At 44.2% G+C, this 27,081-nt stretch overlaps 1 protein-coding gene across 1 annotated transcript in view; it reads left to right on the forward strand.

The window, feature by feature from the left end:
- Positions 1-27,081, forward strand: part of LRIT1 (leucine rich repeat, Ig-like and transmembrane domains 1) — a 78,147-nt gene that overhangs the window by 28,471 nt on the left and 22,595 nt on the right. The window contains exon 3 of the mRNA XM_077259350.1: positions 67-372. Within this exon, the coding sequence (XP_077115465.1) occupies positions 67-372 (306 nt within the window). The remainder of the gene's footprint in view (positions 1-66; positions 373-27,081) is intronic.

Raw genomic sequence — 27,081 nt, forward strand, 5'->3', positions numbered from 1 at the left:
TTGTGATTCAGTAAGGAAAAAGATGTAAAACAATTGCTACAAATAAAAATGTCCTTTGACTTTCAGGTCTGCAGGACAACCCTTGGTTATGTGATTGCAGCCTGTATGAAATGGTTCATTTTCTCAACTTCCCATCTCCATCGGTAGCTTTCATAGAGCCTCGCCTAAAGTGCTATTCACCACGCAGCCTTGCTGGAGTACCATTCAATCAAGTGGAGCTGAGGAAATGTCAGAGTCCGGTAATTCAGACTTCTGTGGCAAAGCTCAACACAATGATTGGCAGCACAGTCTTACTACGATGTGGCACCATAGGTATCCCAATCCCAGAACTGAGCTGGAGAAGAGCTGATGGGAATCAAATTAATGGAACAGGTACGAATGTTTACCAACCACCTTGTCTTCTTTTTATGATGCTCATGACTTCCAATAGACTCATCATAAATATTATTTCAAAATACTTCTACATCTGCATTGATCTAAATGATCAATTAAAAGTGAATACACTATTAGTAAAATGATAAAGCCCCTTAATAAATCTCAGAAAATCCAATGCCTAGATAAAAGATAAGTCAATTACCTAGCCGTGTTGCACGCTCTGTTAGTTGTGGTGGTAGCCGAGGAGTTAGTGGCATTCTGTGGCCGGACAAATTTAGAATTGCGAGTCAGAAAAGATGGACGGACCTCGGGACATTTCCCACACTGAGTCAACTTTCAGCTGGGTGAGGAATGGTGATGATGACAATAATAATGATTATAGTGGCATGTAAACGTTTGGGTACCCTGATCAAAATAAATAATCAAGTCAAAGATGAAATGATCTCTAAAAGGCCTAAAGTTAAAGATGACACATTTCCTTTGTCTTTTCAGGCAAAATATATATACATTTTTGTATCTTTTACATTTTAAAAATTACAAAAATTAAAATGGCCAATGCAAAAGTTTGGGCACCCTGTATGGTTAGTGCAAAGTGGCACGCACTTTTGAAAGTACCACAGCTTGTATATGCTTTTTGTAGCAATCCAAGAGTCTTTCAGTTCTTGTTTGAGGGATTTTCACCTATTATTTCTTGGACAGTTCTGTGGTAATTTCCTGAAGCAGAAGCCATAAGCTTTGAAATACGCTGAATAAACCACCGGAGTGTATTACAACTATATCTGCATTTGTTTTGCCACAGCAGTGCGGATATCATCCATACACATTTATTATTACGTCTTTGATTCCATTTCAAACAGAGGAAAGAACAACTTGAAAACCCTTTGCTATCTTCTTATGGCCTTCACCTGCTTTGTGAACCTTCACCATTTTCATTTTCAGAGTGCTAGGCAGCTGCTTAAAAGAACCTATGGCTGCTGTTTTTTCTCACAAGCTTAGAGTAGTTTGGGTTTTTATAAAGCTGGGAAATTTGTATCACTTGGTCTTTCCTATCATTGATAGTGAACAAGCCATAACCCTAACAGGCTAATTAAGGTCTGAAATCTTAGTCAAACTTATCTGATCACACAAATCTCCAAGGGTGTCCAAAAGTTTGCATTGGTCTATTTTGCTGTTTGTCATTTTTAAAATGTTAAACAATACAATATATACTAGTTGGCCCATGCAAAATTGTTGCACATTGGTTGTCGGGGGCGCAGGCAATTTCAGGAGAATCAAGCTGGTCAAATGTAAATGTATTTAATGAGATGATGAACACAGAGAGGTATGTGTCTCACTGACATATACATTGTCATGCCGCCGCTCCCTGCGCCCTGTCATACTTACCTGTTCTCGGCGTCCCAGCGCGTCTCTGCTCCTGCAGCGTCTTTTTCTCAGTGCGCGCTTCCGCCCTCTGCTGGTCGTCGGGCGCGTGCGCACGCCAGGTTCAGCACTGCGCGTGCACACTTCTAATCTTCTTGTCTGCACTTCTTCCCATCCTCTCTATCATCTTGGAGGACCTTCACCCGGAAGTGCTGAGTCTCTTCTGTTCCCATCTATCCTGTGTTCCTGCCGTCATCGCCAGTTCGTTATTTTCCGTCTTGATCCTCCAGCTTCCGTGGCGATAGTCACTCGCGGGCCTGCCCCTAACACTCCCTGTATAGGGGGCGGTCCATCTGGTCAGCTCCTCCGTGAGGGGTTCGTCGTCACGGTCCAGAGGGTTCACCTTTTTCATTTTTTGTCATGAGTCCTCACAGTATCATCAGGTCATGGACCCCGCTGGTGTCTCCCCCACTCAAAAGGAGTTACTTTTTTGCAGGAAACCAGACTAGGATTATGTCGTTTCTAAAAAATATGGAGTCTCACCTAGCGTCCCTACAGTCTGCAGATCCTGGTATTGCCCCGCAGTTGGCCACCCTTCAGCAGGAGCTTGGCCAACAACGGGACACTCAGGCCCATATTTTGAATTTTATGGCCTCCGTAAATGATCAGCTTCTCTCCCTCCAGAATGTTGCCTCCGTTCCTACTCCAGCCTCTGCGCCACAACCTTCTCCCCGACTTGCTAGACCTCCTCGGTATGGAGGGGATCCTAAATCATGCCGCGGCTTTCTTAATCAGTGTCAGCTGCATTTTGAATTATCCCCGCTACTTTACCCTACCGACTGAGCTAAGGTGGCTTTTGTAGTTTCCCATTTGGAGGGTGAGGCTTTGGCATGGGTTAATCCCCTCTGGGAATGGGATGATCCTTTGGTCTCCCAACTCAATCTGTTCCTAGATACCTTTCGTAAGGTATTTGATGAACCTGGTCGTCTGGTCTCTACTACTGAATCCCTTTTCAACCTTCACCAGGGTACTCTCTCTGTAGCCCAGTGCGCCATCCGTTTCCGGACTTTATCCTCAGATTAGGTTGGAACAATGAGGCTTTGGTTGGGGCGTTTTGGCGTGGTTTGTCTTCACGGATTAAGGATGAGCTGGCAGGACGGGACACTCCCACCTCTTTGGATGATCTTATCTCCTTGGCTATACGCATCGATTTGCGCTTTCAGGAGCGCTCTCGTGAGCTCATCAGAGAGAGGAGACCTCTTCACCAGACTTCTGCCACACTAGGGACTTCTTCTGCTTCCCAAGCAGCATCGGTTGCCTCTGCATCCTCTCCCGAACCCATGCAGGTCGATCGCCTCAAGTCCTCTGAGCAACACCGCAAGGAAAGACTCGCACAAGGTCTATGCTTTTATTGTGGCAGCGCCTCGCATCTCTTACACTTCTGTCCTCAGGCCTTCCTAGGTGGTTATGATTCCTCTCCGCCTCTAGTTTTGTCTGTTATTCTACATTTAGGTTCCCGTCACTTTTCTCTGGAGGCTTATGTTGATTCTGGAGCTGCTGGGAACTTTGTTCAACTCGAGGTTGTTAACAGGCTTTGAATACCTGTTATACCCTTAGAGACTCCTAGACAAATAGCTTCTGTCGATGGTCAGCCTTTGCGGGAGACCGTCAACTTGGTTACGGAGGAAGTCGAACTTCAGATTGGAGCTCTACATCGAGAGAAACTGGCTTTTCATGTTTTACCTTCTTTGTCTCATTCTTTCCTTTTGGGTCTTCCCTGGTTAAGAAATCACGAACCCATTCTGGACTGGCGTACTGGAGACATTTTACGGTGGGGACAGTCTTGTCTGAATAGGTGCCTGCTTCCCGTCAAACTGGCAACTTCCTCTCAGCCTGCTCCGGAATCCGTCGGAATTCCTCCAGCCTATTGCGCTTTCTCGGACGTTTTTAACAAGAAGGAGGCGGAGGTCTTGCCACCGCACCGCTCTTATGACTGCCCGATTGATCTTGTTCCTGGCTCTACTCCACCTAGAGGTCGTATCTACCCTCTGTCTCCTACCGAGACTCAAGCCATGTCCGAATATGTTCAAGAGAATCTGGCCAGAGGCTTTATTTGAAAGTCTTCCTCACCTGCAGGAGCTGGATTTTTCTTCGTTAAGAAGAAGGTTGGTTCTCTTCGTCCGTGTATTGATTACCGGGGTCTCAATACTATCACGATCAAAAACAAGTGCCCACTTCCCCTCATTCCGGAACTTTTTGATCGTCTACGTGGAGCACGGATCTTCACCAAATTGGGTCTCAGAGGAGCTTATAATTTGGTTCGTATTCGGTCCGGTGACGAGTGGAAGACAGCGTTTAATACCAGGGACGGCCATTATGAATACTTGGTTATGCCCTTCAGATTATGCAATGCGCCAGCAGTCTTCCAGGAGTTCGTAAATGATGCCTTTCGGGATCTACTTTACATCTGTGTAGTGGTGTACTTGGACGATATCCTTGTGTTCTCTCCAGATCTGTCTACCCACAGAAGAGATGTACGGCAAGTACTACTGCGTTTGAGAGAGAATCGGCTGTACGCAAAACTTGAAAAAATATGTCTTCGAACAGTCATCTCTACCCTTCTTGGGTTTCATCATTTCCGATGCTGGTTTGCTTATGGATCCGGAAAAGGTTTCAGCCGTGCTCAACTGGCAACTTCCACTGGGAGTGAAAGCAATTCAGCGATTTCTTGGATTTGCTAACTACTATCGGCAGTTTATCCCTCATTTTTCCTCTCTATCAGCTCCAATCTCCTCCATGATTCGGAAGGGTGCCAACCCTTGTCAGTGGCCGGCTGAGGCCGAAGAGGCTTTCCGATCCATCAAACAAGCCTTTGCCTCCGCTCCTATACTTCACCATCCTGTGGCCAATAAACCCTTCATCCTTGAAGTGGATGCTTCTGCTATTGGAGCTGGAGCAGTGCTCTCTCAAAAATCCTCTTCTGGTCATCTTGTGCCCTGTGGTTTTTTTTCCAAGATTTTCTCCTCCTCAGAAAAGAATTATGCCATCGGGGATAAGGAGCTTTTGGCAATCAGGTTGGCATTAGAAGAGTGGCGGTATCTCTTAGAGGGAGCTTTACATCGTTTTGTAATCTACACGGATCACAAGAATCTGGCGTATATTCGTTCTGCACATAGACTTAATCCTCGACAGGCTAGGTGGGCCTTGTTTTTCGCCAGGTTCGACTTTGAACTTCGCTTCCTACCTGGAAATAAAAACTCCAGAGCCGTCGCCCTGTCTAGGTCGTTCCAGGCAGTGGATTTGGAGGAGGAGCCTGTACATATCATCGATCCTGCCAGAGTCATCACGGTCGCTCCAGTCTCTCTTTCCTCTTTGCCTCCAGGTAAGACCTTAGTTGCTGATGGGATCAGAGAACGCGTCTTACTTTGGGGTCATGCCTCCAAATTGGCTGGACATGTTGGTCTCAAAAAGACCCTTCGTTTGATCTCTCGCTATTACTGGTGGCCAACGTTGTCTAAGGATGTCCAAAGTTTTGTCGCCTCTTGTCCTTCCTGTGCCAAGAATAAGATTCCCAGGCAACTACCTTCTGGGCTTTTGCATCCTTTACCGGTACCCTCCACTCCGTGGCAACATTTATCAATGGACTTCATCACTGTCCTGCCTCGTTCATCTGGTTGTACCATCATCTTCGTGGTCATGGATCGTTTCTCCAAGATGGCTCATTTCATTGCACTACCAGGTTTACCTTCTGCTCCCGAATTGGCAAAGATCTTTGCTCATCGTATTTTGCATCTTCACCGCCCGCTTCTGGAGATCTCTCTGTAAATCTATAGATATCTCGCTTGATTTTTCTTTGGCCTACCATCCACAGTCCAACGGCCAAGTAGAACATACTAATCAGACTTTGGTATCCTATCTTCGCCATTTCTCCAATGCCCATCAGAATGATTGGTCAGACTTACTACCGTGGGCTGAGTTTTCCTACAATAACCATCCCAGCGAAGCTACCAACAAGTCTCCATTTTTCGTCTACGTTCTGTATCCTGGTCTTCCTCTACCGGTTCCTCCTGTCTCTACTGTACCAGCGGCTGATCTTCTGTCTAGGGAGTTCTCCAGGGTCTGGCAGGAGACCAAGTCCACCCTTGAGTTGGCTCAAGTTAGGATGAAGAGACATGCGGATAAAAGGCGTCTCGATTCTCCTTTATTCCATCCCGAGGACAAGGTTTGGGTTTCCTCCAAATTTATTTGCCTCAAAATTCCTTCACATAAGCTGGGTCCTCGCTGTATCGGTCCTTTCGAGGTTTTGTCTCGAATTAATGATGTTTCCTATAAACTTAATTTACCTGCCTCCCTTCGTATACCTAATTCTTTTCATTTGTCTCTCCTCAAGCCGGTAATTTTCAATCAGTTCCATGCTTCTACCCTTAGTTCTCCTTCACCTATTTCCGAGGATGATGTCTTTGAAGTTAAGGACATTTTAGCCATGAAAAAACTTAGAGGGAGAACTTTGTTTTTGGTTGACTGGAAGGGTTTTGGCCCTGAGTAGAGGTCCTGGGAGCCTCGAGAGAATATTCTAGCTCCTCGTATTTTGTCTAGGTTTCTTTCCAGTCTTAAAAAGAAGGGGTCTAAAGATGGGGGTAATGTCATGCCGCCGCTCCCTGCGCCCTGTCAAACACCTGTTCTCGGCGTCCCAGCGCGTCTCTCCTCCTGCAGCGTCTTCTTCTCAGCGTGCGCTTCCGCCCTCTGCTGGTCGTCGGGCGCGTGCGCACGCCAGGTTCAGCACTGCGAGTGGGCACTTCTAATCTTCTTGTCTGCGCTTCTTCCCATCCTCTCTATCATCTTGGAGGACCTTCAACCGGAAGTGCTGCGCCGCGCTGGTATGTAAACTGCTTCCGCCTGCCCCCTGTGCCTGATGATCATTTGTGTTTTCAAGTGCTTCTGGCCGCCCGTGGTCTCTGTGCGTTCCTTGTCCTCTGACATTGGGTCTCTGCTTTTCTTTACAGTGCCGTGTCTGTTTCCTGTGTACCTGCCGTGTTACCATCAGTTCCTGTTTCTCTGCGGTTCTCCTCTATGCTCCCGTGCCCCTGCCTTGCTCCCGTCAGTCTCAGTGTCTCCGTATTGTTCCCACCAGGCCTCTGTCTTCGTCATATCCTTCCATTCTTAGTCTCTTCTGTTCCCATCTATCCTGTGTTCCTGCCGTCATCGCCAGTTCGTTATTTTCCGTCTTGATCCTCCAGCTTCCGTGGCGATAGTCCCTCGCGGGCCTGCACCTAACACTCCCTGTATAGGGGGCGGTCCATCTGGTCAGCTCGTCCGTGAGAGGTTCGTCGTCACGGTCCAGAGGGTTCACCTTTTTCGTCACATTTCCTCACATACATATATATATATATATATGTGTGTGTGTGTGTGTGTTTTCCTGAATATTTGAGCCCATGGATCCATTATATGTCCATTTGGCAAGCTGGCGAGAAAATCTCACCATACGGATGTCACACGGATGCTTACATGCGAGAAAATCGCATACTCGCACTGCGCACGGCTGATATCCGGATCAGTGTTCAGGGAACATTTCTGCGATTCTCGTCCGTGTAAAAGGACCAATTTTTTATACGTTGTGTGTGACTCCAGCCTAAAGGAGATCCCCCAACATTAAACATAATGGTATTTTACTTACTGATTGTCAGGACCTTGCAAAAGAACAAGGGCAGCAGCACTTTTTCCCCTCCACAGCAGCACTGCCATCCATCTGCAGTGTAGGGAAGTGCAACACAGCCCTATGTATGTGATCGGAGCAGCTCCCTGTACAGCAATGCCACTTTGACAGTAAAAATGATGAAGGAGAATTGACCCCATAACTGAGCATATTTACACCATTGTATAATAACTGGGAATATCCCTTTAAAAAAAAGGAATATCTGCAGATTATTTTACCTTTTTTTTCCCTACGGTTGGATTTTTTTTTTTCAATTTTTGCAAGGTTGTTTCCACCAATCTCTCCCATCGGGAAGCAATGTACAGTCTGAGTTATGTCAGCACTGCAGTTTTTTTTACTTGGAACCAGAGGTGACTCCAGGTCACCAATAAGCTGCAACCTTAGAAGGAAGATAGACTTTTCAATGACTGTCCAATAATACGGAAAATCTGATGGCTCAGAACCTGTCCGGTCCCTTTTAGGCTGCATTCATTGATATCTTCAGATTTAAAGCTGAAGTCTTTAACAGGTAAAGTTTTACTTTGATTCTACTTCCACATATGTAGCAAATATATTGTATGTACCAGCCTGAAATTGGCTGGGCAAGGAGATTGGCAAGCTGGAAAGCTCCCAAGGCAAATGATTGGTTTTAGCTTTGTGGTATTGTGCTTTGGGGTAGTGTGGTGCCACCTGCGGGTCATTTTTCCTTATTGCAGTTTTATGAAAATTAATGTTTAAAATGTGTTTTGTGATAACATCGTGGATGTGTGGTTTGTTTGGCTATTTTCTTTCTGAAGGGGGCAAGTTTACCTTTCAAATGGTGCATAATTTGTGTGTGGGTGCAGTATGAACGGAGATACAAAGTAATGACCGAAGAAGAGTGTTTTGAAATAATATTGAAGGATTGTTTGGGCTCAAATACAAAGGATGTGTTTTATCTTTAACTTAAGGCCTTTTTAGGATCATTTCATTTTCAACTTGTTTAACTATATAGAATAGCAATCATTTTGACCAGGGGTGGCCAAACTTTTACATGCCACTGCATGTGGTGGACAGGGCATGTTAAACAGATAAGGGTGCCAAGAAGGTTCTGTTATCAAAGAACGAGTGTGGAACGAGGCCAGCAATATGAGCAAGGCTCAAGTTGTCATCCTGCCCCTTCTCCTTTTGTTTGCATTTGTGGCAATCAGGCCATATCCTTAAGTATACACCTGGTCAGTTACATCATAATCCACAATTACTATTTGTTATACTCTGTTAGAAAAGCAAATATCTATCTCTGATTGTATAAAATAAGATGATATTCCCAATTATCTGCCTGTGTGCCAACGCAATCCGTATCTAGTCAAGTTACTGGTGATGCAGTCGCTGCTGAATCACTTAGTAAACTTCTCTGACTTTTGAGAAATTATGGCATGTGCTTAGCCTTACTGGAAGATACACATACAGGAAAGATATATATATCTTTGTACCGTGTTAGCCTGAGTAGTCTGGAAAGCTTGCAATTTGTTACCTTCTTTTCAGTTAGCCATTAAAAGGTATCAACCACTGAGGACTCTCAATTCTAAATATTTAGGAAGATACACAGACACCATAATTTCTCTCCTTTTGTAAGATCACACAAGCAGGAGAACATGGACCATTCTAAATCAAGTTCAAAATTACACTGGAGCAGCAACTAAGTACAGGGGAAGTATACTGTATGTCTTTCATGGCAAACTGTGGTGTTCAAACTTTCACAGTTAGGCATTAGCTATGCTTCTTCCAACAGGTGGTGATCATCCACCTTCACCCACAACTTTTCCACATCCTCCTTAAAGGGAACCTGTCACCCCTCAGGCGTTTGTAACTAAAAGAGCCACTTGTGCAGCAGTAATGCTGCATTCTGACAAGGTGGCTCTTTTAGTTCTTGTTCCTGCCACTGCTGAAATAATCGTTTTTGAAATTTGTCCCTCATACCGTGAAATCGCCAGGGGGGCAGGTCTTTCCCCCCTAATCCAGATGCCTCACAGCCGTCACTCATGGCCTCTGAGCGCCGGGCACCGCCTCCTTTTCCTTCATTATTAGCGTTCCCGGCGCCAGCTTGAAAAATGATTTTGAAATCCTAAATGTTGGCCTACTGAAATGTATGTAAAGTAAATGCACTCAATACTTGGTCGGGGCTCCTTTTGTATCAATTACTGCATCAATGCAGCATGACATGGAGGCGATCAGTCTGTGGCACTGCTGAGGTGTTATGGAAGCCCAGGTTGCTTTGATAGCAGCCTTCAGCTCATCTGCAGTGTGGGGTCTGATGTCTCTCATCTTCCTCTTGACAATTCTCTATGGGGATAAGGACAGTCAAGCACAGTGATACTATAATGTTTCAACCAGGTATTGGTACTTTTGGCAGTGTGGACAGGTGCCAAGTCCTGCTGGAGAATGAAATTTCCATCTCCAATAAGCTTGTCGGCAGAGAGAAGAATGAAGTGCTCTAAAACTTCCTGGTAGACGGCTGTGCTGACTTTGGTCTTGATAAAACACAGTGGACCTACACCAGCAGATGACATGGCTCCAAACCATCACTGATTGTGGAAACTTCACACTAGATCTCAGACAGCTTGAATTGTGGCCTCTCCACTCTTCCTCCAGACTCTGGGACCTTGATTTCCAAGGACTAGTGTGAAGTATCAGAGTATTAGAATACAAAGTATTCTAATTTACTGAGATAATGTCTTTGGGGTTTTCATTGGCTGTAAGCCATAATCATCAACATTAACAGAAATAAACACTTTAAATACATTACTCTGTTTGTAATGACTCTATATAATATACTAGATGGTGGCCTGACTCTAACACATCAGGTATTTTAGAATATGTATGTATGTATGTATGTTGCACTTAGCACAGCCACGTAGTGTATAGCACAGTCACGTAGTATATAACACAGACAGCCACGTAGTATATACCACAGCCACATAGTATATAGCACAGCCACGTAGTGTATAGCACAGCCACATAGTATATAGCACAGCCACGTAGTATATAGCAGCCACATAGTATATAGCAGCCACATAGTATATAGCACAGCCCACGTAATATATAGCACAGCCCACGCAGTATATAACACAGGCCACATAGTATATAATACAGCCCACGCAGTATATAACACTGCCCACGTAGTATATATGTTTCAAAAAGAGGAAGAGGATGGAAGCAAATGTCATCTGATATTCAAATCTCAAACTTTATTAAATATAAAAAACCGAAACAGAAACAATTCTGAATATTTAAAAGTACATAAAAAATGGAGACCACATGCAAAAAGACCGCACAAAAACAGCAATGCAGCTAATTAAGTATACACAAATTTGTCTATATGTGCATGGGGTACCTATTACACTGATTAGCTTCTCTATAACTGTTAAGGTGTGTAGTATCAATATTATAAAGCTATCCCAGCATTTTAGCAGCGCTGCACCACTACTTTGGAGGCATAAAGGTTAAGTATAAAGAGATAAAGTGCATAGTGCAATATATCTAGCTATTTGCTACCATATAGCCACCAAGCTGTTAAAAGTGCATCTGCAATTGATGGAGCATCCACCTAGTCAGCAGTCCCTAGGCCCCATATACTCTGAGTGCATTGTTATGGTTCTCAATGGCAAGAGAACATAGCCCAGCATACATAGGAACTAGCTCTTGGAAGGATGGAAACTTAAACTGACCATGAACTAAACCTGCCGCACAACTAACAGTAGCCGGGTAGCGTAGCCTGCGTTTTATCCCTAGACGCCCAGCGCCGGCCGGAGGACTAACTAATCCTGGCAGAGGAAAATATAGTCCTGGCTCACCTCTAGAGAAATTTCCCCGAAAGGCAGACAGAGGCCCCCACATATATTGGCGGTGATTTAAGATGAAAATGACAAACGTAGTATGAAAATAGGTTTAGCAAAATCGAGGTCCACTTACTAGATAGCAGGAAGACAGAAAGGGTACTTTCATGGTCAGCTGAAAACCCTATCAATACACCATCCTGAAATTACTTTAAGACTCTAGTATTAACTCATAACATCAGAGTGGCAATTTCAGATCACAAGAGCTTTCCAGACACAGAAACGAAACTGCAGCTGTGAACTGGAACAAAATGCAAAAAACAAACAAGGACAAAAGTCCGACTTAGCTGGAAGTTGTCTGGTAGCAGGAACATGCACAGAAAGGCTTCTGATTACAATGTTGACCGGCATGGAAGTGACAGAGGAGCAAGGTTAAATAGCGACTCCCACATCCTGATGGGAACAGGTGAACAGAGGGGATGATGCACACAAGTTCAATTCCACCAGTGGCCACCGGGGGAGCCCAAAATCCAATTTCACAACAGTACCCCCCCCTCAAGGAGGGGGCACCGAACCCTCACCAGAACCACCAGGGCGATCAGGATGAGCCCTATGAAAGGCACGGACCAGATCGGAGGCATGAACATCAGAGGCAGTCACCCAAGAATTATCCTCCTGACCGTATCCCTTCCATTTGACCAGATACTGGAGTTTCCGTCTGGAAACACGGGAGTCCAAGATTTTTTCCACAACGTACTCCAACTCACCCTCAACCAACACCGGAGCAGGAGGCTCAACGGAAGGCACAACCGGTACCTCATACCTGCGCAACAATGACCGATGAAAAACATTATGAATAGAAAAAGATGCAGGGAGGTCCAAACGGAAGGACACAGGGTTAAGAATCTCCAATATCTTGTACGGGCCGATGAACCGAGGCTTAAACTTAGGAGAAGAAACCCTCATAGGGACAAAACGAGAAGACAACCACACCAAGTCCCCGACACAAAGCCGAGGACCAACCCGACGCCGGCGGTTGGCAAAAAGCTGAGTCTTCTCCTGGGACAACTTCAAATTGTCCACCACCTGCCCCCAAATCTGATGCAACCTCTCCACCACAGCATCCACTCCAGGACAATCCGAAGATTCCACCTGACCGGAGGAAAATCGAGGATGAAACCCCGAATTACAGAAAAAAGGAGACACCAAGGTGGCAGAGCTGGCCCGATTATTGAGGGCAAACTCCGCTAAAGGCAAAAAAGCAACCCAATCATCCTGATCTGCAGACACAAAACACCTCAAATATGTCTCCAAAGTCTGATTCGTCCGCTCGGTCTGGCCATTAGTCTGAGGATGGAAAGCAGACGAGAAAGACAAATCTATGCCCATCCTAGCACAGAATGCCCGCCAAAATCTAGACACGAATTGGGTTCCTCTGTCAGAAACGATATTCTCCGGAATACCATGCAAACGAACCACATTTTGAAAAAACAGAGGAACCAACTCGGAAGAAGAAGGCAACTTAGGCAGGGGAACCAAATGGACCATCTTAGAGAAACGGTCACACACCACCCAGATGACAGACATCTTCTGAGAAACAGGAAGATCCGAAATAAAATCCATCGAGATGTGCGTCCAAGGCCTCTTCGGGATAGGCAAGGGCAACAACAATCCACTAGCCCGAGAACAACAAGGCTTGGCCCGAGCACAAACGTCACAAGACTGCACAAAGCCTCGTACATCTCATGACAGGGAAGGCCACCAGAAGGACCTTGCCACCAAATCCCTGGTACCAAAGATTCCAGGATGACCTGCCAACGCAGAAGAATGAACCTCAGAAATGACTTTACTGGTCCAATCATCAGGAACAAACAGTCTACCAGGTGGGCAACGATCAGGTCTATCCGCCTGAAAATCCTGCAAGGCCCGCCGCAGGTCTGGAGAAACGGCATACAATATCACTCCATCCTTAAGGATACCTGTAGGTTCAGAATTACCAGGGGAGTCAGGCTCAAAACTCCTAGAAAGGGCATCCGCCTTAACATTCTTAGAACCCGGTAGGTATGACACCACAAAATTAAACCGAGAGAAAAACAACGACCAGCGCGCCTGTCTAGGATTCAGGCGTCTGGCGGACTCAAGATAAATTAAATTTTTGTGGTCGGTCAATACCACCACCTGATGTCTAGCCCCCTCAAGCCAATGACGCCACTACTCAAAAGCCCACTTCATGGCCAAAAGCTCCCGATTCCCAATATCATAATTCCGCTCGGCGGGCGAAAATTTACGAGAAAAAAAAGCACAAGGTTTCATCACGGAGCAGTCGGAACTTCTTTGCGACAAAACCGCCCCAGCTCCGATTTCAGAAGCGTCGACCTCAACCTGAAAAGGAAGAGCAACATCAGGCTGACGCAACACAGGGGCGGAAGAAAAGCGGCGCTTAAGCTCCCGAAAGGCCTCCACAGCAGCAGGGGACCAATCAGCAACATCAGCACCCTTCTTAGTCAAATCAGTCAATGGTTTAACAACATCAGAAAAACCAGCAATAAATCGACGATAAAAGTTAGCAAAGCCCAAAAATTTCTGAAGACTCTTAAGAGAAGAGGGTTGCGTCCAATCACAAATAGCCCGAACCTTGACAGGATCCATCTCGATGGAAGAGGGGGAAAAAATGTATCCCAAGAAGGAAATCTTTTGAACCCCAAAAACGCACTTAGAACCCTTCACACACAAGGAATTAGACCGCAAAACCTGAAAAACCCTCCTGACCTGCTGGACATGAGAGTCCCAGTCATCCGAAAAAATCAGAATATCATCCAGATACACGATCATAAATTTATCCAAATAATCACGGAAAATGTCATGCATAAAGGACTGAAAGACTGAAGGGGCATTTGAAAGGCCAAAAGGCATCACCAAATACTCAAAGTGGCCCTCGGGCGTATTAAATGCGGTTTTCCACTCATCCCCCTGCTTAATTCGCACCAAATTATACGCCCCACGGAGATCTATCTTAGAGAACCACTTGGCCCCCTTTATGCGAGCAAACAAATCAGTCAGCAGTGGCAACGGATATTGATATTTAACCGTGATTTTATTCAAAAGCCGATAATCAATACACGGCCTCAAAGAGCCATCTTTCTTAGACACAAAGAAAAAACCGGCTCCTAAGGGAGATGACGAAGGACGAATATGTCCCTTTTCCAAGGACTCCTTTATATATTCTCGCATAGCAGCATGTTCAGGCACAGACAGATTAAATAAACGACCCTTAGGGTATTTACTACCCGGAATCAAATCTATGGCACAATCGCACTCCCGGTGCGGAGGTAATGAACCAAGCTTAGGTTCTTCAAAAACGTCACGATAGTCAGACAAGAATTCAGGAATCTCAGAGGGAATAGATGACGAAATGGAAACCAAAGGTACGTCCCCATGCATCCCCTTACATCCCCAGCTTAACACAGACATAGCGTTCCAGTCGAGGACTGGGTTATGAGATTGCAGCCATGGCAATCCAAGCACCAACACATCATGTAGATTATACAGCACAAGAAAGCGAATAATCTCCTGATGATCCGGATTAATTCGCATAGTTACTTGTGTCCAGTATTGTGGTTTATTACTAGCCAATGGGGTGGAGTCAATCCCCTTCAGAGGTATAGGAGTTTCAAGAGGCTCTAAATCATACCCACAGCGTTTGGCAAAGGACCAATCCATAAGACTCAAAGCGGCGCCAGAGTCGACATAGGCATCCGCGGTAATAGATGATAAAGAACAAATCAGGGTCACAGATAGAATAAACTTAGACTGAAAAGTGCCAATTGAAACTGACTTATCAAGCTTCTTAGTACGCTTAGAGCATGCTGATATAACATGAGTTGAATCACCACAATAAAAGCACAACCCATTTTTTCGTCTAAAATTCTGCCGTTCGCTTCTGGACAGAATTCTATCACATTGCATATTCTCTGGCGTCTTCTCAGTAGACACCGCCAAATGGTGCACAGGTTTGCGCTCCCGCAGACGTCTATTGATCTGGATAGCCATTGTCATGGACTCATTCAGACCCGCAGGCACAGGGAACCCCACCATAACATCCTTAACGGCATCAGAGAGACCCTCTCTGAAATTCGCCGCCAGGGCGCACTCATTCCACTGAGTAAGCACAGACCATTTACGGAATTTTTGGCAGTATATTTCAACTTCATCTTGCCCCTGAGATAGGGACATCAAGGCTTTTTCCGCCTGAAGCTCTAAATGAGGTTCCTCATAAAGCAACCCCAAGGCCAGAAAAAACGCATCCACATTGAGCAACGCAGGATCCCCTGGAGCCAATGCAAAAGCCCAATCTTGAGGGTCGCCCCGGAGCAAGGAAATCACAATCCTGACCTGCTGAGCAGGATCTCCAGCAGAGCGAGATTTCAGGGACAAAAACAACTTGCAATTATTTTTGAAATTTTGAAAGCAAGATCTATTCCCCGAGAAAAATTCAGGCAAAGGAATTCTAGGTTCAGATATAGGAACATGAACAACAAAATCTTGTAAATTTTGAACTTTCGTGGTGAGATTATTCAAACCTGCAGCTAAACTCTGAATATCCATTTTAAACAGGTGAACACAGAGCCATTCCAGGATTAGAAGGAGAGAGAGAGAGGAAGGCTGCAATATAGGCAGACTTGCAAGTGATTCAATTGAAAGCACACTCAGAACTGAAGGAAAAAATAAAAATAAAAATTTTTCAGCAGACTTCTTTTTTCTCTCCTTTCTCTGCCAATTAATTTAACCCTTTGTGGCCGGTCAAACTGTTATGGTTCTCAATGGCAAGAGAACATAGCCCAGCATACATAGGAACTAGCTCTTGGAAGGATGGAAACTTAAACTGACCATGAACTAAACCTGCCGCACAACTAACAGTAGCCGGGTAGCGTAGCCTGCGTTTTATCCCTAGACGCCCAGCGCCGGCCGGAGGACTAACTAATCCTGGCAGAGGAAAATATAGTCCTGGCTCACCTCTAGAGAAATTTCCCCGAAAGGCAGACAGAGGCCCCCACATATATTGGCGGTGATTTAAGATGAAAATGACAAACGTAGTATGAAAATAGGTTTAGCAAAATCGAGGTCCGCTTACTAGATAGCAGGAAGACAGAAAGGGTACTTTCATGGTCAGCTGAAAACCCTATCAATACACCATCCTGAAATTACTTTAAGACTCTAGTATTAACTCATAACATCAGAGTGGCAATTTCAGATCACAAGAGCTTTCCAGACACAGAAACGAAACTGCAGCTGTGAACTGGAACAAAATGCAAAAAACAAACAAGGACAAAAGTCCGACTTAGCTGGAAGTTGTCTGGTAGCAGGAACATGCACAGAAAGGCTTCTGATTACAATGTTGACCGGCATGGAAGTGACAGAGGAGCAAGGTTAAATAGCGACTCCCACATCCTGATGGGAACAGGTGAACAGAGGGGATGATGCACACAAGTTCAATTCCACCAGTGGCCACCGGGGGAGCCCAAAATCCAATTTCACAACAGTGCATATACAGAAGTTAGACAGATTTAAACACAAATAAATATAAAGTGACAGTGCTACATAACCTGATTGTGCGGTCCTGAGCCCCAACGCGCGTTGCGCGTCTAGCTTCGTCCGGGGGAATGTATACTACATTTGATACTACACACCTTAACAGTTATAGAGAAGCTAATCAGTGTAATAGGTACCCCATGCACATATAGACAAATTTGTGTATACTTAATTAGCTGCATTGCTGTTTTTGTGCGGTCTTTTTGCATGTGGTCTCCATTTTTTATGTACTTTTAAATATTCAGAATTGTTTCTGTTTCGGTTTTTTATATTTAATAAAGTTTGAGATTTGAATATCAGATGACATTTGCTTCCGTCCTCTTCCTCTTTTTGAAACATGTTAATTTAATGGAAGTGTCATATACCTAGGCCACTAGCTCTATTTTGTGATTCCCACGTAGTATATAGCAGCCAGGCAGTATGTAACACAGCCCACGTAGTATATAACACACATCGGGTATTATAGAATATGTATGTATGTACGTCGCGGCTTAGCACAGCCACGTAGTATATAGCACAGCCACGTAGTATATAACACAGCCACTTAATGTATAGCACAACCACGTAGTATATAGCACAGCCACGTAGTATATAGCACATCCATGTAGTATATAGCAGCCACATAGTATATAGCAGCCACATAGCATATAGCAGCTACATAGTATATAGCAGTCACATAATATATAACAGCCACATAGTATATAGCAGCCACATAGTATATAGCACAGCCATGTAGTATATAGCAGCCACATAGTATATAGCACAGCCCACGTAATATATAGCACAGCCAATGCAGTAAATAACACAGGCCATGCAGTATATAACACAGCCCATGCAGTATATAGCAACCAGGCAGTATATAACACAGCCCACGTAGTATATAACACAGGCCACACAGTATATAACACTGCCCACATAGTACAGTATATAGCAGCCAGGCAGTATATAACACAGCCCATGTAATATATAGCACAGCCCACATAGTATATAGCACAGGCCACACAGTATATAACACAGGTCACACAGTATATAACACAGCCCACACAGTATATAACACTGCCCACATAGTACATAGCAGCCAGGCAGTATATAGCACAGCCCACGTAGTATATAACACAGCCCATGCAGTATATAACACAGCCCACATAGTATATAACACAGCCCATGTAGAATATAACACAGCCCATGCAGTATATAACACAGTCCACGTAGTATATAACACAGCCCACGTACTATATAACACAGCCCACACAGTATATAACACAGCCAATGTAGTATATAGCAGTGTGTGCACCATATCCCTGTCAAAAAAAAGAATTAAAATGAAAAATAGTTATATATTCACCCTCCGTCGTCTACCGAAGCTGTCCCGACACGCGCGATGCGGCCTCCAGCTTCCATTCCCAGAGATGCATTGCGAAATTACCCAAATGACTTAGAGGTCTCGCGAGACCGCTAAGTCATCTGAGTAATTCCGCAATGCGTCTCTGGGAACTGAAGCTGGCGGCCGCATCGCGCGCATCGGTGGATGTCGGAAGATGAGAATAGCACATTTTTATTTTGTATTATTATTTTTAATTATATCTTTTTACTATTGATGCTGCATAGGCAGCATCAATAGTAATAAGATGGTCAAGGATGGGGCGACACACTGGCGCTGACTGGAGGAGAGTAGGGAGAGGGCACTGACTTGAGGAGAATAGAGAGGGGCAAATTCGCGACCGGACTAAGCCTGTCGCTGATTGGTCGCAGCCTGCTGGTCACGACCAATCAGCGACGCGGGATTTCTGTTACAGAACTGGCAGACAGGCAGACAGACGGAAGTGACCCTTAGCCAATTATATATATAGATGGGTATCACTTTTTGTATTGAAGAACTGAAATAAATTAACTTTTTGATGATATTCTAATTTTGTGAGAAGCACCTGTATGTATTACCCAAGGTTAGTGTAAGGGTACCGTTACACTAAACGATTTACCAATGATCACGACCAGCGATACGACCTGGCCGTGATTGTTGGTAAGTCGTTGTGTGGTCGCTAGGGAGCTGTCACACAGACAGCTCTCCAGCGACCAACGATGCCAAAGTCCCCGGGTAACCAGGGCAAACATCGGGTTACTAAGCGCACGGCCGCGCTTAGTAACCCGATGTTTACCCTGGTTACCATTGTAAATGTAAAAAAAACAAAAACACTACATACTCACATTCCGGTGACTGTCACGTCCCTCGCCGTCAGCTTCCCGCCGGCCGTAAAGCACAGCACAGCGGTGACGTCACCGCTGTGCTCTGCTTTTACTTTACGGCCGGCGCTCACAGTCAGTGCGGGAAGCTGACGGCGAGGGACGTGACAGACATCAGAAGGTGAGTATGTAGTGTTTTGGGTTTTTTTACATTTACAATGGTAACCAGGGTAAACATCGGGGCGCGGCCCTGCGCTTAGTAACCCAATGTTTACCCTGGTTACAAGCGAACACATCGCTGGATCGGTGTCACACACACCGATCCAACGATGACAGCGGGAGATCCAGCGACGAAATAAAGTTTCAAACGATCTGCTACGACGTACGATTCTCAGCGGGGTCCCTGATCGCAGTAGCGTGTCAGACACAGCGAGATCGTATGTATATCGCTGGAACGTCACGGATCGTGCCGTCGTAGCGACCAAAGTGCCACTGTGAGACGGTACCCTAAGTTGAAGCAGATGCCATCACCCGATGTGTGTCTCATCTATAAGAGGAAAATAAAAATAATCTGATTATCAAAAAATATTATCAAAGAAACACTCCTTCATGAAATTTTTTATCCTCTTGCCTGCAGCTGGTCTTTTTGAGTCCTAGGGGGCAGTACAGGGACCAGTTACAGTTATTGCTTACTAAACTGTAATAACTACTCGGTACTTTGATTGCCAGTCTAGTCAGCAGAAATACACCGTAATATAATGTATGTTGAGGCCATGGAAAATAAAGCTGTGTTTGCATTAAAGAGCTTGAAAAGGTTTCAATACAGTTGTAGGAGACCTCAGAATGTTATACATGTGTTAATTGTGGCAATTGGAGGCTTTGCAGCATTGCAGTTCAAATTGAATTTCCGGGAAAAGTTTGATAGAGCTGGCGAAGTTAAAATTCAAAATATTTATTCATCTTTACTACTAACTTTTACTTTTTTTATTCTCATCCCCTTTAAGTCATATAACTTCAAAGAAAATTGCATGCATTTCCTAAATAAGTAAAATCTATTAAAGCAAGTTTAAGGAAGATAAAATACATGGCTATTCTACACAAAAGTGGTTAAATAAACTAAAATGTATCCCAAAAATTTGTAAAAAACGTTAACCACCATACAATAAAGCATCATTTCTCTAAATTAGGAATTTTTTTTAAAGTTTAGCTATAATATTTAAAATGATATATAGAACATTGTCAGAATTTGTCATGTTAGGCTATGTGCCCATGATACGGAACTAGCAGCCCTTTGAATGCAGTGTATGTTCACTGCGTCCAAATTGCTGCCGTCTATTGAACGCAGGTAAATCTGCATGAGTTCACAGAACCATGCGGATTTACTGCATTCTATACATTTCTATTGATGTCATTTCTGTTGCGGAGACTATCGTCTCACGTGCCGCATGTCAGTGTCCGTGGGTGATTTATATGCAGGCATAGTGTTCATAGATATCCCATCCACTATGCTATCACATAAGTATGCACCATCAAACCCGCAGCAGTTCCTGATCGTGGGCACACAGCCCTGGTGGTCCTATGAATCCCTCTTATCACTGGCACAAAGGTAAGGCGGTGATCATTTATAAGTAATTTGAATCTCACTGTCTTCCCTGACAAAGTGTCTACTTGGCACATAGGGAGTAAACTGTCAGCCAAGCTAAGCTGGGCAGGGAAGCTGGTCAAGGAAAAGCAAGAGGGAAACGGCACCGCAGACATTTTGTTTTAGGCCAGGGTCACACTTAACGTATGAAAAATCGGTCCGAGTCTCCCTGCTGAGAGTCTCACAAGTGTTCTCTGTGTGTAATGTGTTTGCAATGCGATTATGCGATTTTCTCGCACCTATGTATCCCTATGACATCCGTATGACATGCGCATGGCTTTACATTTTTCACTGATTTTCACCACTGAATTTAATGGCTCTATGGGCTGAAATTATGAAAATGTGTGCATATTTGTCGCAAGCATCCTAGCTGATCCTAGCATGTTTCCCAATTGGAGACGGACCTGGGATTGGTAAGAAGCTGGTGGGCCTGGATCACAAGTGGGACAGAGATTGTCCAGAAGAGAGACAGGGATTGTCCAATAGTGGGTCAGAGATTGACCAAGAGTGAGACAGAGGCTGCAAGGATATAGACATGGGCGGCAAGGATATAGGCAGAGGCTGCAAGGATATAGACAGAGTTGACAGGAAGAACTGCCCGGAAGGCAGGGAAAGATAAGAAGATGTCTCTGTGTTTGACTTGTGCTTCCTGTGTGAAGAATGCAGATGAGAAGATGTCTCTGTGTTTGAACTGTGCTGCCTATGTGATGAATATGTTAAGCTGATGGAAAAAAACCACGTCTCAGACGTGATTTGCAGAGCTTATGAATGCGGAGCCGACATGACAGCAGCCGAGATACCTCTGACAATAACCATGAGTGTGTTGCTGCATATGCAGCACAAAGGACTTTACATTTCATCTGTGGGGCACCAGGGTGTGGGAACCGTACAGCCCGTTGCCACAACTACCACCCTGCCTGCCTTACATACGCATGAGAAAAAATGCGGTAATGTGAGCTGCCCCTTAGATTAACAATGGTCCGAGTGCAATGTGATGTTTTCTCGCATAGCACTTGTCCGTATTCTGCGCTAGTGTGACCCCGGCCTAAGAGGAAGAAAGCATGTCATGGTTTCATGCAGCGAATTGTTAATCTGTTAAAGTGGTTATCCAAAATTAGAAAAATATTAGAAAAACATGGTGCTTACTTCCAGAAACAGGGCTACACCTGACATTGGGTTTTGTCTAGTATTGTAACTCAGTCCCATTGAAATAAATGGAGCTGAGCTGCAATATCACACAAATACCATGGTCAGGGGTGGCACTGTTTCCAGTGCAACTTTTCTGATCAAGACTTTGGCATTTTTTAATTTTTTTTTCACCATTGGCTGTTCAATATGAATAACATACTATACATTGTATACATTATTTGTTGAGGGTTTTTTTTAGAATCTTGATAAATAAAAGTATGTTTCATGAAAAAAAAATCAGTTTTATGATGATTACGCATCTGATTCCTGAGACTGTTCTATTTTGTGTCTCTATAAACTGAGACCTAAAATGCTTTTATTCTCTTGTAGATGTAGGTTTTATGTTTGTAACATTTTTGATGGAATATGATTTATTGTCTGGTTTTTAATATAAAGTCCTCTCTCTTTGTCAAACTCCTTTACTGCTGTTATATAAAAATATCAGGCAGTACAGATGAGCGGAATATTTGAAATTAAAATTTCCCAATTTTACCAAAATTTGATTACAGTGCTGAAAAGTCTCTCAGTGCCCCAAAAATAGGTGTAACGGGGATACCGGGACAAAAAGGGACAGAGGATCACAGCATCTGGTTATATGAACTCCTTCACTGTCCTATTAAACAGAGAAGGTTTCCTTGCTGTCATGTCAAGGGTTAATCAGCTCAGTTGATCTCCTGAAGCTCTCCATATGGTATATATATGCTTGTCATTCCTACTTGGGAGTTGCCAGTGATAGTTCTACTTCTTAATTTGGTGGCGAAGGAGAAAGTTCAGTGTTTGGAGTAGGCATTTGGAGAGTTTTTCTCGCGATTACTTCATGGAGTTGTTTTTTTTTACTTATCCTCTCACATTTGGTTTCCATCACCTATACCTCCTCTGTTTCCCACTCTGTTGTTTTGGTGAGTATATTTGTATGATTGTAGTTTTTTTATCGTCAGTTAACCCTGTCTGTCTGGTTAGTATTTTCCTACATACCTCAGCCCCTCACCTCCCTGGGTGGGAGAGGGATCAGATAAGGGTAAGTTAGGAGCATAGATAGATATGAGAACCCGGCTTCTCCAACATCAGGAGTAATCCGGGGACAGGGATAGACTGTGGCGCACCTAGTTCAAGGGATCGGGTAGGTGCCCAAAGTCCCTTGTCATTACATGACATTATCACTGGCCCAACCTTTTTGGGTCCAATATGAATTCTGTGGCTGCTGTGGCAGGGCAGCCACCACAACTCTGCCTGGATGTGGCAAAGCTGTGGCTTTACAGCACCCATCAACTCCAGGCCTAGGACCCACAGCTCCTGGGCAACCCCTGGTGGAGCCCAATATCACTTTGCCAGATAGGATCTCTGGGGGTCAGGCTAAGTGTTTGGTTATCAGGGAGGCCTGCAAACTTTATTTTAAATTACATTCTCATTTCTCGGGTACTGACGAGCAATTGGTGAGGTCCATAATCGTCGAAGAAATTATTTATCACTCTGGGTCTTATCAATGATGACCCCAACAGTGTTTCGCTAGCTGAACCCAAACTATGTCAGCTGCAGCAAGAGACCAGCCTGAGTTCCGTAGGTGGTCTATGGATACTAGCTGGAATGAACCCATGCTTGATAGTCAGTTCTGTCAGGGGCTTTCTGAGAAGTGCTCTATGTGAAAACTGTTTCCTTGGAGACAGCCTTGTTTCCAGCTATCCAAGTGGACCGCCATCTACATAAGAGACAGCTCTATTTTTGGGGGGATCAGGGATCAATGGAACTTAGGGCTGACTGTATTGAGTAACCCCTTCAGTTAGGGGGATGACTTTTTCCAGTCCTCCTGCAGTTTGGCACAAAGGGAGTGTTTTTACTCTGTGGTAAGAAGGGTAATATTGTTGATACTGTCCATCTACAAGTAACCACAAACGGCCATCAGAAAACTAAGAGACCCAGGTTGAGGGGATGTTAACAACCCGTGTGTACACATTTCCTCTGTTGGTAAGTTACAATTCTTTTTATGGCAGAGGACCATTTTGGCAAAGGAAGGTTTTTATTTCAGTCTTTTTGGACAGTGGGGTGGGGTTTAATCTGATTGATGCTCGGTTCATCCAGGACTAGGGTCTTGATCCTCACAAATTGTCTAGCTCTACATCAATAATCGCTATTGATTTTGCACCCTTACACTGGGGGTATTTCACTTAGGTCATTCAAGGGATACGTCTGCAGATGGGGGTCATGCACTTGGAATCAATCGATTTGTATGTGCTAGAGAGCTTGCCCTCTCCTGTGGCTTTTGGACTACCTTGGCTGATGTTGCACAATGCCGTCGTGGACTAGCAGACTCAGGACGTAGCAAAGTGGAGTGAGTATTGTCAAAGTCACTGCTTGGGCAGCGAGTTAGCCAGAGTTGACACCTGGTCCCTGCTGGAATACCTGTCTGATTTTGAGGATTGTTCTCCGAACAGGGGTGTCAAGAACTTGCTCCTTATCATCCTTATGATTACACCATTAATTTAATATCTGAGGCCAAATTGCCCAAGAGCAGGCTATATAATATTTCAGGTTTGGAAAGGCAGAGCATGAAGCACTTTATCTCAGAAACTCTGGCTAAGGGACATATCATACCTTTGTCGTCTCCCGTTGCAGAAGGGTTTTTTTGTGTTTACGATGGGGTTTACGCCGCTGCCTAGATTTCCGTTAACTAAATCTGTTTATTGTTTGGAATCCTTATCCTTTCACTCTCATTCCGGACCACTTTAACCAGATTGTCAGGGCTAAGTGGTTTTCTAAACTGGAACTCCGGGAGCATATAATCTCTTCGGTATAAAGGAGGGGTATGAGTGGAAGACTGCTTTTAATACACCAGAGGGACACTACAAAAACCTTGTTATGCCATTTAGGTTGACTAATGCTTAGGCTGTTTTTCAGAACATTGAAAATCACATTTTTTGTTGTCTGGCAAGTAGATTTGTGGTAGTCTATCGGGTCGACATATTTATTTATTCTTCGGCCCTGAGTCACATCAGGTACATATTAGGTAGGTCTTGCAAACACTCAGTGACAATAAATTATATATCAAGCAAGAGAAATGTATGTTTTCGGTTCAGCAGATCCCTTCTATGGGATATTTCTTATTGTCCACCGGTTTTCACATGCATCCGGCAAAAGCCCAGGCAGTACTGGATTGGGATTGCCTTGGACACTTAAAAGCTTTACAAAGGTTTTTAGGGTTCACCAATTTTTACGTTACATTCATCAAGAACTTTTCAGTAGTGGCCAATCCACTGACGGATTTGACCAAAAAGAGAAAGGACTTTTCTAAATGGTCCAGTCCGACCAGTTAGGCATTTATTACTTTAAAGAGATGTTTTGCTTTTACGCCAATCCTTATACAGCCTGACATCACTCAGCCATTTATTGTAGAGGTTGACACATCAGAAGTGGGGTGTTGGGGCTGTATTGTTTAAGGGTTCGTCTAAAAGATATTGGCTTCAGTCTGCATACTTCTCCAAGAATCCGTCATCCTCCAAGAGAAACTATGACATTGGTAACATGGGAGCTTTTGGCAATAAAGTAGGCCTTTGAAGAGTGGATGGGGCAGTTCATCCGCTCATGGTAATCACCAATCGTAAAAATCTTTTATATTTGTAATCTGCCAAACGTATGACACCTAGATAGGTAAGATGGTCATTGTTCTTTACAAGATTTAGCTTTTTGTGACTTGGAATAAGAACATTAAGGCTGGTGCTTTATTTTGTTGTTTTTCAGGGGAGGTAGTAATTGCGAGCCAGTTCCTATATTACCAAATGGTGTATTGTTACTATATGTTCTGATCTGGATAAGGAGGTCATAGAAGCTCAGGGGGATGCCCTTGCTGCCTGTCCTTCAGATAAACTGTTCGTCCCTGTGAACCTCCATTTTAAAATGCTAAGTGAACATCATGATTCAGTCCTGGCTGGACATCCACTCGTTTTTGGTGATCTAGGGTGCACCAGGATGTTTGGATATACATCCCCCTGTGGAAGCTACTGCCTAGCCCTAGCAAAATGGGCATCAGAGGCAAAGCACAGGAGTGCTAGCCTATTTTTGTACATGGGTAATGACCACCTTATTTGTTTTACCTAGACAAGTCTTTGCCAGTCCACTAGACTGTCCAGTGCTGTAATTACATGTCACGGCTGACCTTGCTCTGTCTGTCTTAGTATAGACTCTCATGTGGATATGCAGCAATACTTTGAATTTACTTTTATCTTGATACGATATATTGCTGCTGTCCACTTTGATTGCCTCACTTAGATGACATATGTACAAACATTATTACTTTGGGCATTGTCACCTTGACTATGAGGGTATGTTTCCACAGTCAGGAAACATAGCGCTTTGGGCGCAGAGGATACCCTGCTCCGCCCAAAGCGCCGCCCCCCTTTGTACACACGGTGATTCCACCTGAGTTCATTGAGCACATGCGGAATCACCGCATCCTATGCGTAGAGTGGGTTATTTATCTTGTGGACACGGAGCGTCTCCGCAAGATAAATAGACATGCTGTGGTCTAGAAAGACGCGCCGCATGTGCATAAATGCAGGGCCGCTGGATAGTCGAGACAGGATTTCATAAAATCCCCTCCACTATGCTGTAACATCTGAACGCTGCAGATTGGATGCTGCAGCTGTACGCAGCGTCGAATCTGCAGCAAATCCTGAAGGAATACGCCACGTGGACTTTGATTACTATGTGGACATTGACCCAGGGCTACTTGCATGCGTAGCACTGCTTGCATTATCCACTTTGGTTCTAATGTCACTGGTCTCACTTATGTTACTTTTTTGCTCATATTTTGTCAACGTACTTGTGAATGTATAATCTGTTTTTAGCATTTTTTCTAATAAAATGTAAATTGTTTTATCACGATATAGCGTGACTCATTGTTCTCCTTATATTTGATATTTGATTGAGTTGCTATGAAGACATATCATATGGGAATTTGTTGCATAAATACTGTATGCATAAACCATCATGACGTTGATTAGGAGTATTTTCTTTATGTTTGGAAATATGTAGCTGACTGCAGCACTTGTGCGCATTCTAAGACCCCACATACTCGTCCTTCTCAGGCTCTTCAACTTTTGGCGATTCCCTGTATACCATGGGCTCATTTGTCTGTAGATTTCATCACTGATCTACCTGTAACAGAAGGGAACATTGTAAAATTGGTGGTGGTGAATAGAGTCAGCAAGATGGCTGTCATGCTCGGTGCAGATAAGTACGGCAGACGG

Source organism: Ranitomeya variabilis, chromosome 4 (assembly GCF_051348905.1).
Source record: "Ranitomeya variabilis isolate aRanVar5 chromosome 4, aRanVar5.hap1, whole genome shotgun sequence".
Classification (NCBI taxonomy): domain Eukaryota; kingdom Metazoa; phylum Chordata; class Amphibia; order Anura; family Dendrobatidae; genus Ranitomeya; species Ranitomeya variabilis.